Raw genomic sequence first — 14,474 nt, 5'->3', positions numbered from 1 at the left:
TATCATAAAAACAGTAAATGATCAAAATCCTTTGCCTGGATGGTGTCCCTCATAGCATGCTAACAGCAACAACAACCTTAAGGGTTCACTAACTTCTTTGTGACTTCTGTCCATCAAAATGTTACCCAACATATGAAAGATGTGACATTTTGTTGGAACATTGGATATGAATATTTATATATTTATGGAAAGAAATCATCCTAATAGCATGATTATGCTCATTTTCCACAGCTGAGTTCCTAATAAATCAGAAACCATAATTAAGAATCATATTCATAGTCTTCTTATTTGGTATAAATAAAAGGTAGCGTCAAAAATTCTAAATGGCCTAGAAAGTTTCTTTTCTAAGCGGCATTTCCTTAAGGAAGAGGATACTCTCCTTCTTTAGAATATATACGTGAGGGAGAGCCCAAGCTACCATATTGGTAAAGAAGGAGTGACTCTACACCTAGAGCCATGGTGCCCAACTGGTTATGATAGTTGGCCCCCGATGAACCTGAGATGGCCCATCCTAAGGGCAGGTCCTGACACTTCTCCCTTTCAGAAGTCCAGCAGCTTCTAAGGCTGTCTGTCTTCTTTGACTCATGCAGCAAAATCAGATTTAGCTACAATTTAATGAGTCACTTTCCCCTACTATCTATACCTCCCCATGCCACATTATATGCCAGCCACCCTCTTTGGACTCTGTTGCTTTGTTATCTCATATTTATAAAATGACAGTCATTTAATTTACCCTTTAGATACTTATCTGCAGTTTGCTCCCTACAAGGGAAGTGCGATACTCCACCAGTGGTCTATATCTCTCGAAGAGGGTCCGTAAGTCCTGTGCTGCCTCTGGCCCTTTGACTTAATAATCCTTTAGGAAGCTTCTGAAGAGAGAAAAGCAAAAAATTCTCAGAAACTGTAGATGTCCCTGGTCCAGTGGCTGCTTCTGCTGTTTCTTGACTATAGCTGACATTACTAGCACATGCATGAGACACAGAGCTAGATATCCATTTTCACCCTCCCATGTTACCACCAAACACCCCTTCTCAGTATTTGTAAGTGAAAGGAAAATAAATTGAGCCTCGCTTGGAAGTCAAGGTCTTGAAAGACCTGAACTAGGTCTTTCTCAGTGTTGTCACTGAAGGGAGAAGATCCACAATGTGTTGATGCTCAGTGGTCCAGGAACACTTGTTGCTATGGAAGGGGCTTCATTAATTGAACCACAGGTGATCATACTGTCTCTTCATTTTCTTTTCTGCTTTTCTCCTGTAGGCCTGCCAGGTTTGTTCAGTGTGTGAAAAATCCTGAACATTCATCTTGCAGATCTATTATCTGAGCCATGATTGTTCTAGATCTTGGACCCTTTGGAGTACACATCAATACGCATGACTCAACAGGCATGCTGGTGGAGAGCTAAAGATTTGGAGAGAATTCTGTTATAATGTCAACACTGGGAATGGAAGACTTTCCCTCAAAGTGTTAAAATAACTTATGATATCAGCATAGTTCTTACCATGTCCTACTGATAGTGAAAAGAAAAATGATTTGAATGAAAATTTTATATTGTTATTTCATTTTAGATTTCATGTGGTGCTTTTATGTTGTTTACATATTGGTAACCTCCTTTCTTTTTGTCAGTGCTATGGCTCAAATCCAGGACCTCTCACACATGGTAGGCAAGACCTCTACCACTAATCTATGTCCCCGGCCCCCCTAGTAAAATTCTTTCTATTGAAAGATAACCATGCCAACCTCTCATTAAAACAGGCAGAAAATGAAAATTTAATGCCCAAGTTTTTTACAAGATACATTTTCAAATAAATGACATTATTTCATGATATATTTTGTATCCTTCCTATAGATATCAAACTATAAACTATGGTCATGGTTCATATGGGGAAAAGTATTCTGCAGGATTTAAGGCATCATGTGATTTGTGCTGTGTCTCCATCCCTCCTATTATTCATTATTATCTTCTTTATTTTAGATGAGAAAAATGGGAGCTCAGAGAGTTTATGTAATTTTTTTGTGGTACTGGGGCTTGAACTCAGTTCTTCACTTTGAGCCACTCCTCCAGCCCTTTCTGTGATGGGTATTTTCTAATGGCCATAAGAGCACAGATAGACTTTAACACGGTGACAGTGGGAGACCTGAATACCCCCCTGTCACCAATAGATATGTCATCCAGACAAAAGATCAACAAAGAAACTTTAGAGCTACTCCTCACATTAGACCAAATAATCATGGTTGATATGTACAGAGCATTTCACCCAACAACTAGGCAACACACATTCTTTCCTGCAGCTCATGGAACTTTCTCCAAAATAGATCATATTTTAGGATACAAAGCAAGTCTCAATTCAAGAAAATTGAAATAACTCCCTATATCATATCAGATCACAACGGAATAAAACTGGACCTCAACAACAACAACAAAAAACCCATAAAATATTCAAACACATGGAGACTGAACACACACTGCTGAAAAAACAATGGGTGGCAGAAATAATAAAGGAAGAAATAAAAAAAGTTCCTAGAATCCAATGAAAATGAAAATACAACCTACCAGAATCTGTAGGATACAGCAAAGGCCTTGCTAAGGAGAAATTTTATAGCTATAAGTGTCTACATTAAAAAAACAGAGACCTCCCAAATAATTTAATGTGCACCTTAAGTACCTAGAAAAACAAGAATAAACCAAACCCAAAACCAGCAGATGAAGAGAAATAATAAAGATCGGGGTGAGATTAATGAGATCAAAGCAAACAAACTATACAAAGAATCAATGAAATAAAAAGTTGGTTCTTTGAAAAGGTTAACAAGATTTACAAACCCTTCACCAATATGACAAAATGGAGGAGGGAGAAGACCCAAATTAATAAAATCAGAGATGAAAAAGGGAACATATGAAATCCAGAGAATCATTAGAGAGTGCTCTGAAAACTTATGTTGAAGTAATCTGGAAATGGATAAATTCCTAATGCATATAACCAACCAAAATTGAACCAAGATGATATTAACCACCTAAATAGTCTCATTACATGCAATGAAATAGAAGCAGTAATACAGTCTCCCTACAAAGAAGAGCTCAGGACCTAATGGATTCATGGCTGAATTTTACCTAACCTTTGAAGAAGAACTAACACCAATACTCCTCAAACTCTTCCAGGAAATAGAAAGGGAAAGAACACTACCAAACTCATTCTATGAAGCCAGCATTACACTCATTCTGAAACCCAATGAAGATGTAACCAGAAAAGAGAATTATAGATCAATATCTTTAATAAATATAGATGCAAAGATTTTCAACAAAATACTGGCAAACAATTCAACAACACATCAAAAAGGTCATACACCATGACCAAGTCGGTTTCCTTCCAGGGATGCAAGGATGGCTCAACATATGTAAATCCATAAATGTAATACAGTATATAAACAGAAGCAAAGATTAAAAACCACATGATCCTCTCAATAGATGCAGAAAATGCCTTTGATAAAACCAACATCCTCTCACAATAAAAACTCTGAAGGAACTAGGAATAGAAGGCATGTTCCTCAACATAATAAAGGCTATATATGACAAATCTAGAACCAACATCCTACTAAATGGAGAACAACTGAAACTGTTCCCCTTAAAGTCAGGAATGAGACAAGGCTGTCTGCTTTCTCCACTCCTATTCAATATAGTTTTGGAAACAAGACAAGAGCAAGAAATAAAAAGGATTCAAATAGAGAAGGAAAAAGTCAAACTAGCCCTATTTGCAGATGACATGATCCTCTACCTAAGAGACCACAAAAATTCTACCAAAAAATTACTAGAAATCATAAACTCTTTCAGCAAAGTAGCAAGTTACAAAATTAACATACAGAAATAAGTAGCTTTTCTATGTACCAACAATGCACAGACTGAGAAAGAAATCAGAGAAACAACCCCATTTACAATAGCCTCAGAAACAATAAAGTACCTCAGAATAAATTTAACAGTAAACCAAGACCTTTTTAATGAAAACTATAAACCACTGAAGAGAGATATTGAAGAAGACATCAGAAGATAGAAAGACCTTCCATGCTTGTGGATCAGTAGAATCAACATTGTGAAAATGGCTATACTACCAAAAGCAATCCATATGTTCATTGCAATCCCTATCAAAATCCCAATGACAACCTGCACAGAAATAGAAAAAACAATAGTAAAATATATATGGAAACACAAAAGATCTCAATTAGCTAAAACAATTCTGAGCAAGAAGTCCAATGCTGGAGGCATCACAGTACCTGACTTCAAACTATACTACAGAACCATAGCAATAAAAACAGCACGGTATTGGCACAAAACAGACAGGAAGACCAGTGGATCAGAATAGAAGATCCAGACACAAACACACGCATCTATAGCCAACTGCTCTTTGACAAAGTTGCCCAAAGGCTGTCAAAAAACAGCCTCTTCAACAAATGCTGCTGGGAAAACTGGATATCCACATGTACAAAACTGAAACTAAATCCCTGTCTTTCACCCTGTACCAAAATCAACTCAAAGTGGATCAAAGACATTAATATAAGGCCTGAAACTTTGAAATAACTCCAAGAAGCAGTAGGAAATACACTGGAACAGATAGGTATAGGGAACAACTTCCTAAACAGAACTCAAAAGGCTCAGCATCTAAGAGAAACAATGAACAAATGGGACTGCATCAAACTAAAGAGCTTCTGCACAGCAAAGGAAACAGTCACCAGGCTCAAGAGACAGCCAGCAAAATGGGAGAAAATCTTTGCCAGCTACTCATCTGACAAGGGACTAATATCCAGAATCTACAGGGAACTCAAAAAACTCAGCCCCCAAAGGATCAACACCCCAATGAAGAAATGGGCACATGAATTAACACGGAATTCTCAAAGAAAGAGGTACAAATGGCCAGTAAACACATGAGGAAATGTTCAACTTCCCTGGCCATAAAAGAGATCCAAATCAAAACAACACTTCGATTTTCATCTCACCCGTTAGAATGGCCATGATCAAGGGTAATAATAACAACAAATGCTGGCGAGGATGTGGTGAAATAGGAACCCTTACACACTGTTGCTGGGAATGCAAATTAGTATAACTATTATGGAAAGTAATATGGAGATTCCTCAAAAAACTAGAGATAGAACTGCCATATGATCCAGTGATACTGCTTGTGGGCATCTACCCAAAAGAACATAAGCTAGGATACAGTAGAGACACCTGTACACCGATATTCATTGCAGCACTATTCACAATAGCCAAGCTCTGGATACAACCCAGATGCCCTACAACTGATGAGTGGATCATGAAATTGTGGTACATATACACTCGTCAGAAGGAATAACGACATGGGGTTTGAAGGTAAATGGATGCAGTTGGAGGACGTTATGTTAAATGAAGTTAGCCAGATCAGAAACACAAAAGACGTATGTTTTCTCTCATATATGGAAGATAGATCCAAAGATAAACATATATACAAAACAAGCATGATCACATCCAATGTTTGTAACAGTGGAGTTGCTCTTTGGAACTCAGGGAAAGAGGGAAATGAGAAGAGAATGATAAAGCATCAGTAATATCGCATACCATAAGGTATGAAGGTAGAGGATATAAGGATGAATATTGAAAACTGTTAAAAACAGGGAATGGGAGGTAAAAGGGTAAGGGAGAGTTTTGGAAGGGATTGAACAGACCTAGGTAGAGCACACCCACAGTGGACCAGCATACATTGAGACATCCCTTTGAACATTAACTGAATATTACTAACAAAAATCAGGACTGTAAAACAGGCACAGTGTGTGCGGCCAGGGGTACTAGTGGGATGTAGGGAGGGTGAAGGAAGGAGATTAAGGTGACAGCATATGGTTGATGGATTTCACACCTATATGAAACAGAGCTAAAAAAATTTTCTTGCAATCGCTTTACGTGGGGTGTGGAGAGGACTGAGGGGGAGACATGATGGGGCCAATGTAAATAATGTGCAATGTAAGTCTAATTGGAATTGTCACTGCGAATCTACCCCCATAATGAATATATCCTAGTTAAAAATTTGTAATAAAAAACAGAAGTTCCCGGAGCCATACATATAACCCTTTGGTTGGTCATATTTGGCCTAGAAAAGCCATACAAGGATCCAACAATACAACGAATGGCAAAATATGCTGCAAGGGTGCAGGCATGAATAGAGGACCAACAGAAATCGCTGATGAAAGAAAAGGTTACATGATTTTTCCCGAAGGATCCCAGTTGTTTTAAATTGGAGATGATGGTATGAAGTCCTTCTTTGTAGTGACTCTGACCTTTTTCTCTGAGACCAGAATTCTGGATGGACAGTTTCCATGTTTAACTGATACTAACCAGGAAATCCATGGCATTATTCAAAATGCACTTAGTTGTATTTCAGGGCCTTGTTTCCTGGCTCCCTTTTCATTAAAGTAGCTGTCACTTTGATTATTGATGTTTTAATATCGATAAACAGGTTTTTGGCAGTAGATACTCAGTACTTAAAATCCTTGAGCCTCTAGCATTTGTTCATGTGGATTTGATTGCTGCTTGCTGTAACTCTATGGGCTCTTCTAACTTGAGTGGTGTAGATTTTACTGTGAAATAATAAAATTGATAATGATGTGAAAACATAAAGATAGAATTACCGTCGAACACAATGGAGTAATCTATCTATAAGAGTCACAACTGCTAAATATTGCTCTTAGGAAGATGAAAAGACAGAAGTAGGGGAAAGCTCTTTAAAAATGAAGCATCTTTTACATAAATGTCTAATGTATAAATTATAGTTCTGTTGCATCCCTTCTATTCCTACAAATTCACTAAATGTTCAGTTTTTTAAAAAAATTCTTTTCAATTTCTCTGAGTATCTATTCAGTATTTTTTGAGATAGAAGCTTACATGATCAATTTTCAGTCTGTTTTCTTTTCTCATTTGTATATTTAATACTAGAAATTTTCTTCTGAGCCTTGCTACAACTCTTAAGTTTTGGTATATATCTCTTCATTATAATTCAGTTAAAAATATTTTCTAATTTCATGTTATTTAGAAATACTTTGCTTAATTTTGAATATCTGTACATTGTTTATATTAAGACATGTGTGTTGAATGAGAATTAATAAACTGAGACATCTTCAAAGACTTTGCTTGGTTTGTTGAAAAAAGTATACACATTAGAGTTGGGCCCCATTCTTCAATTGTGAGCAAATTATGAAATTACCTAACCTCTCTTGTCTCTCAAAACAAGACTCTTTCTGCCCTCCTGTCAAGTTTGGTGGCTGATGTCAATACTTACTGATATCTGTGCTCATTAACATATCCTTGAAGTGGCTGCCTGTTTCAGAAAAATTTGATATTTCACATCCCAAAGATGAAATAGATAGAGTAAAAACCAATTTACAAGACATCCCCAAGAAGACTCATTTGACTGGTTAAGTTCAGAGCCAGTAGAGACCTGGATTTGGTCTGGACCTGAATTTAAACCTGGGCTGGTCCCAAGGTTTTCACATCAAGCTACAGAAGATCCCAGGGAGCCATGGAGGTGGCATGGAGGCTGGGATGATCTTTTCCACCTTGTGTATCCTCATTACATGCTGCACCATCCCTGTCTTCTTCTCTATAGTTTCAACTTGGGCTACCTTTGCCATTGACTGTAGCCACCTCTGGCCCTAAAGACATGTAGCCTACAAATATGAATGGATGTCCCATATGCCTCTTCTTGTAAGTGCCTGATGGATTACTGTTTGCTTATAAACTCCACATTTACATATTTGCTATCTCATGTCTTATGATTGCATTCCTTTTTGCTCTAGAAAATTCTTTTACCACCCCCACTTGTACTTACCATCATACTTATCCAAAAGCTATAGAAATGACCAAGACTCTGATGTTCCTTTTCTAACTTTGAAAGGTTCATCATATTCCTGTTGTGATAGTTCTCAACCTTATAATGTTGGAGGCACACACTTACAAACCTAGTTCTGGAAATGTAGGCTGAGTTCTTGAAAGGATGTCCACATGTTTATGTAAATGCACATAAGTGTTTGTGTGTGTGCATGTGCACATGTGTAGTGTATGTGCCTTCCTATTACAAAAACGTGTCTGTCAATACACAATAATTAGAACATTCAGTATGCTTATATGGCTGACAAGCTGTCAAGTATTTTGACAAAACACATTGCTTCTTTGACTTTGTCTTGGCAGCTTTCTGTGCTGTTCTTAAACTGTTTAAAGCAGGTTCAAACCAGGTCTGTATACTCTCTGAGACAAAGGACAAAGCACCAGCAACATGAATTTACTTCTTGGTGTCCCATTCCTTCTTAAAACAATTCCTAATCTGTAGCTTGAGTGACTGAGGAAGACTCCATACTCCAGACATACAACCAAAGCATAGGACTGCTTTGGTTGGTTGTGGCACGTAGTTACAATGCAGTGGATAATTTTTTATGTAATACAGATTATTTAAAGTAATACTAAGTACACTTAGGGTACCAAGTAACTTTAAAAGACCTTGTGACAACATGTAATAAGCTTGATGTAAACTGCAGACCTGCTGAGAAGAGAAAACTAACACTCATTATTGTATCAGGCACTTCACACATTTTATCAACCAGCTATCTCAGCTGCAACAGAATGCAGGTGCAATGTGGGCTGAAAATAAATTTTCTAAAGACTATTGTGTATACGTTCTTCAGTAGGACAAGAGCAACAGCCTAAGTTACTCTACTGACTTGTCATGTACAAAAGTCTTTGCTTTGCGCTGTGGAAACTTATCTGTCACTCTCTCACTTGTAGAACAGAGCCACGATGGCTGTTTCTGGAATAGAAGCAACCCAACTGGATGGCAGTCAGTGGGTGGTTCTGGTGGTTCCTGGTGCTTGCTTCCTCGCTGTGTCAGCCTCAAACTTCAGTTCTATCTGATGTGTAAGACGTGGTGTGAGTACCGAACTCAGTTTCTGCATCTGTAAAATGAGAATGATGATAGTTACTTCTCTGTATTATTTTGAGTATTAAGAAAGATGGTATATGTAAAATTATTAAAAATTATAATATTAATTAATAATTATAATTATATAATATAATATATTATATTATATATATTATATAATATATTATATTATATATATTTTATATAATATAATAATAAATAATAATTATTAAAATTATTAAGCTCTTACAAGAGTAAGAGCTCTATCAATGTGACATTTTATTTTTGTTTGTTTGTTTTTGCACTACTGGAGATTGTACTCAGGGCATTACACTTGCTCGGCAAGTGCTCTACAACTTGAGTCATGTCGCAGCCCTATTTTGTTTTTAAGATAGAGTCTGGCTAACTTTACCTAAGCTGGGCTTGAACTCACAATCCTCCTCCTGCCTCTACCTCTTGAGTAGTTGGGATTGCAGGTGTGTCCCACCATGCCTAGCTTCCATGTTAGTTTTTTGAAAGCCTGTTTCTATTCAAGAGGAAATTCCTTAACAAGCCAACTTGGTTTAGAAGCTGAAGCCCTGACACCATGGGGCAGTGGAGAAGAGGAATGGCCTTCTTGCCAACCAATAGGATCAGCCACATTCTCTTACAAGCTTTGACTTGCCCTACATGGCTGGTACTTTCCCACCCAAGGGAGAAATGGGCCAAGCATCCTCATGGGTCCCATCCCAAGCTGGGTCCCTGTCATCTCATCCTACCATTGACAGAAGGTAGCAACAGAACCCTCCAGCCTCCAAATGTAAGAATTTACCACCTGTTACTTTCATGCTTGAAGCCAACGAAGAGTCCAAAAGCCACCCTTATCCTTGCCAGTCCAGTCCCCTGCTCTCCTGAACAGACTGACCACTCCAGAACAGTAAAGGTATGCCACTCTGCTTGAAAGAGTGAGAGATCCCCTTTTATCCTTAAACAGAAAGGAGATGGGTAGCTAAAGCCAGTGGCGGTAAGTAGGGGAAACATGTGGCCTGACCTGTCTTTGCAGCCTACTTTTACATCTCGTTCTCCCTCTCCTCCTCCCCCAGCTTCCCAATTCCTCCTTGCTTGCCCTTGTCATCAGGCCTCAGCACACACTGTTCTCCAGCTGGCACACACTTGTCTGGCAGTAAAATTTAGTGGTTGGATAAGGCCGTGGGCCAGGTCACTGGGCTTGGACTCTGCTGTGCCTATTATGAGCTGTGCGCCCTTGGCTGATGAACTTAACTTCCTTGGTCCTTTCGTCGGTTTATTTCAGTGTAGCATGGTAAGTGCAGAGCTTGTTGTAAGGATTGAAGAAATGACTGCTTTTACTGTTGTTAATGCTTTCTAGGGCTTGCTCTGCCTTGAGAAAGGATGAGCATGAGAACAGAAGCACTAGGGGGCAGCACAGAACCTTCATGAACGCGGGGTCAGGATTGGACTGTAGCTACTCATTGTTTCACCCAATTAACTAAAGTTCTTTTGTGCTTCCGTTTCCTTGTCTGTAAAAATGGGATAATAACAGTAACTTATCTTGTCAAGTTTCTGTGATGCTGAGTAAGAGTTAGTAAAGACCAGATCTACCTTTAAGTGATAGAGAACTCAAACACAGTGGACTAAATATGAAGGGCATTTGTTTATGTCTGTCATGTAAAAGATCCAAGGCAGTGGTCTGGGGCAGATAAGACGGTCTACACTCTGCAAGTTCCTCAGAGACCTGGCCGTCTTCCTCATTGCTATAATGCCATCCTTTGGTTTTCCTGGTCCGAGACAGGTCTGCAGTTACATCCCAGGTTCAAGTAGCCGGAGGGAGGGAAAAGGATACTAAGAGGGAAGTTTCAGAAAGCTACCTTAGGACTCTTCTGCTAACACTCCATTGACTAAAACGTACTCTCGTGACTTCACTAAGACAGAGGAGGCTAGGTAACAGAGGCCTTATTCTGGCTAGTGTTGAACCAACTAACTATGGTATTCCTTTAGATGAAGGTGAAGTGAGTACTGGAGGCACAGCTGGTTGGCTGAGGCACATTGTCTCCCTTTAATATTTGTAGCTTAGGAATTGTGCAGCAAATACCTACTAACACCATCATTGCTATTATCTACCTGCATACACTTCCTTCCTATAAAGACCAGCATGGCTTCCTCAGACATGCTTTCTGCTCTGAGGCTCCTGAGATTCCCTGTTTTGGGTCTCAATCCTTGTTTTTCAATCATCTGAAGCAGATCAATAAAATTGTTATTGCTACAATTGGGACATACACTCTATGGAATAATATTTTAGGATGGAAATGTCTACAGTCTTCATGGTGCAAATTAAAGCTGATCTAACTAAATAGAAAGACTAATACATAGCTTAAAGAAATGTATTATAATGGAATAAATTATGTATGAAAAAATTGGTACAATTAGGTGGAAAGCTGTATAAGTGACAAAGTGCTTGAAAATGTAGGGATTAACATGGGGGCTTGTCTCTTGGACTAGTTTATTCAAGTAAAGACATTCTATTCAGGCAACATCACTGAATTGAGAGTACACTTGTGTAGTTTTGAATAAGGCACTTCAGAGCAAATATGAAACTTCAGAGACATGTGAAGAGTGGCTTTCCAAATCCATTCCATTCAACAGAGTCAGGACTAGGGTAAGTGGGAGAGGCAAAATTTAAGGAACCATCCCTCTTAGGGCTGAGCAAATGCTCTAAGCTCCTCATTCATTGTCTCTTTCCTGCCAGTCATACGTAGCTTAACCATGGATGCTGTGAAAGAGAGTTAATTTTTTGTTTTGTTTTTGCAATAATTCTAAGGATTTTGCCTTGACCAATTCAAAATGTGTAAAAGTTTTTGGAATATGTTGTTTTATATTTAAAGAAACCACAAAGGAGACCCAGAGAAATAATCTCAACCAATGGGACGGTTCAGGTAATATTATTTAAACACTACAAAATGATTCCAGGAAGCATGGTTTACATGATACAATAAAGTATCTTAGATGCTGTCATAAGAAAGTCAACTGCTGACTAGGTTTTTAAGTTGTACAATATTAACAACATTCAATTACTTCTCTTTGGATATTCATAGCTATATAAATATTCTTGTACCAATTAATAAACTAGTATGTCTTTTTTTTTTCAATGTTTTCTGAAGAGATTTTTGTTGGTTTTTTTTAAAGAGGGTTTTTATTTAGGACAGTCCAACTGTACTGCTTGTGGCTATGGATGATTTTGTTCTTTGCTTCATGTGTTTGTTTCCTGTAATGCACATGTTAACTTAATAAAGGTTATTTTAAAAACCTGAAAAAAAAATAAAGAGGGTTTTTTTTTTCACAAGTAAACAACAATTAATCAAAAGGAATGGGTGGCCTATTGCTTCATAGTGCAATCAAAGAACTTAGGATGACAGCAACTGTTATTTCTTAAAAAAAACAAACAAAACATAAAATTCTCAGAAGGTCAATGCAGAAAGCTCTTCTATACAGATGACTACAGAAATGTAACATTTGCCACTTTTACCATTGATATAATGAGACCCCAGATGTTCCCAACCTCTTCTACTCAACTGTCTTCTCATTTTAGACTTTGCATTTTGCTTTTCTAGTTTTGCTGCTGATGAAACATGATTCATATCCTTGAAGTACTAATTATGATCAAGTGCATATTCTAAAACAAATTTATCTGGAATTTCACATTCAACACAGTAGAGCTATATCCAATCTGTTCACATTTACCTTGCAATGTTGTCCATCCTTGGATTTTACTGCCTGGCCAAAGAAAGCCAGTTTGCCAGTGTCAATTATATTTTCATAACATTCTTTCCAATTAAAAGTATAGAATCATCTCCATAAATTACAGTTATGTCCTCAATGACTACTCATTGCAGCAGCTTTTCAGTCTGATGAAATCTGCAGACTTCATGGGATGGATGGATCAGTGCTTTGCTAGAACAGGGCAAATCAGCAGAGTTTAAGGCCTGTGTGGAGCACATGGAGTATTACACTGCAATTGTCCCCATATCCTTCACAGAATTTCAGGGCAAGCCACTTGCTCTGTCCATGATAGCTAATCCTGAGGAATAGCACTTTTTCTAATTTCTCAGTATAATGACTTAGAAATATAAAATCAGTATGTCAGACCTGGTTCAATGTCACTAATTGTGACACAGGCTGGAGGCTGCCGTGAAGGAAGTGGCTGAGGAGCGGGGAACATAAAAGGCTATTTTTCAAGTAGCTGTTTGAAATTCTCATGTAATGAACAGTGGTGTGATGACCAGATCACCTTCCAGCAGCCACAGAACACCTTAACTAGAGCTGTCCAGTACCACGAGCACTGGATTGAACAGAGGGGGACCACTTTGTCCCAGTATGCCTAGGACTGTGCAGTTTTAGCATTGAAAGTCCCACATGTAGGGAACCCTTTCAGCCCCAGGTAGGTGAACAACTGACCATCCTAACTTGGAGTCAGAGTTCCAATTGTGCCACACTTAATGGCAAAACCAGGAGAAGGTGGGAATTTGAATGTATCACTTAGTTTCTCTGTTTGTTTCCTTGTGTGTAAAATAGAGGAAGTGACCCCTTTCTCCCAGGTCTGGTGTGAAGATCCCCCATGGAAATGGTGCCAGGGACTCAGAGCATTTGTCATTGGCTTCCTAGCATCAAAGCAGAACTCTTTCCAGGAGCTCTAATGGCCTGCCACTCAGCACCTGGAGCCTTCCGCCCGCTGCAATATGTAATCTGAAGTCTTCTTTTTCCAGTTTTGTGAAAGAAAATTCTGAGCCTTGGTAGCTTAAGCTATTACCCAACCTGAGGCCTGACATGATTATGCTGGAAAATGTATCTTGTGCCTGACTATGGCTTTCATGTGTCTTTGAATTTTTAATGTATTCTATGTCATATCAGGGAGATTTATAAGATAGGATACTGATGTTAAATCCTTCTGCAGAAGACCATTTTTTTGAGTTACAACATGGGTGTCACTTGATTTTCAAGAACGCCAGGAGAAGCAAGGCCAAGTTTCAACTTGATCAAGGAATCTGGGCTTTTCCATTTTCTGAGTCATCACGAGCCTGATCTGGGTTTAAACCAGTCATTAAAGACACATAATCCGGGAGCCCTTTGATGACTGCAAATATTAGGGTTGATATAGAAGGATAATTGAGCATTTTTTTCCTGTGTGCTCTGCTTTTGCTTTCTTTCTTCTTCTTTTTTTTTCTGAATACTAATAATTGTTTTTTAGCAAAAGCAAGTGGGTAACAACTGAGAAAAGGAAAGAGTAAGTGTTTCTGAGTGAGTGAACTAAGTGAATGAGTATTGGGTATCAAAACATTCTGAAAAGTTAAAAATGCCAAACCAAGGCAAACTCTTACTCTTTTTTTTTTAAATCCATCATCACATTTCAAAAATTTGGGAGTTTCTGAAGACTCATGCATTTTTAAAATTTTTTTTCTTCAAAAATGTTATTTGTTGATGACACATCCAATGATGATGGCCATTTATGATTGAAATTTGTTGTTCTAAATTCTGATACCCCATTGCTTTCTTCTTTTATTCAAG

General features: G+C 38.2%; 1 protein-coding gene across 2 annotated transcripts in view; it reads left to right on the top strand.

Moving 5' to 3' along the window:
* Cd38 (CD38 molecule) overlaps positions 1 to 7,132 on the top strand; it is a 42,582-nt gene extending 35,450 nt beyond the window's left edge. For both annotated transcript variants that reach the window (XM_020171641.2, XM_074042578.1), the window contains exon 8: positions 1,258 to 7,132. In XM_020171641.2, coding sequence (XP_020027230.1) covers positions 1,258 to 1,321 — 64 coding nt within the window. In that variant the 3' untranslated portion in view covers positions 1,322 to 7,132. The remainder of the gene's footprint in view (positions 1 to 1,257) is intronic.
* The last annotated feature ends 7,342 nt before the right edge of the window (positions 7,133 to 14,474 follow it).

Source organism: Castor canadensis, chromosome 9, assembly GCF_047511655.1.
Source record: "Castor canadensis chromosome 9, mCasCan1.hap1v2, whole genome shotgun sequence".
NCBI lineage: Eukaryota > Metazoa > Chordata > Mammalia > Rodentia > Castoridae > Castor > Castor canadensis.
This window is presented reverse-complemented; position numbering and strand designations above follow the sequence as displayed.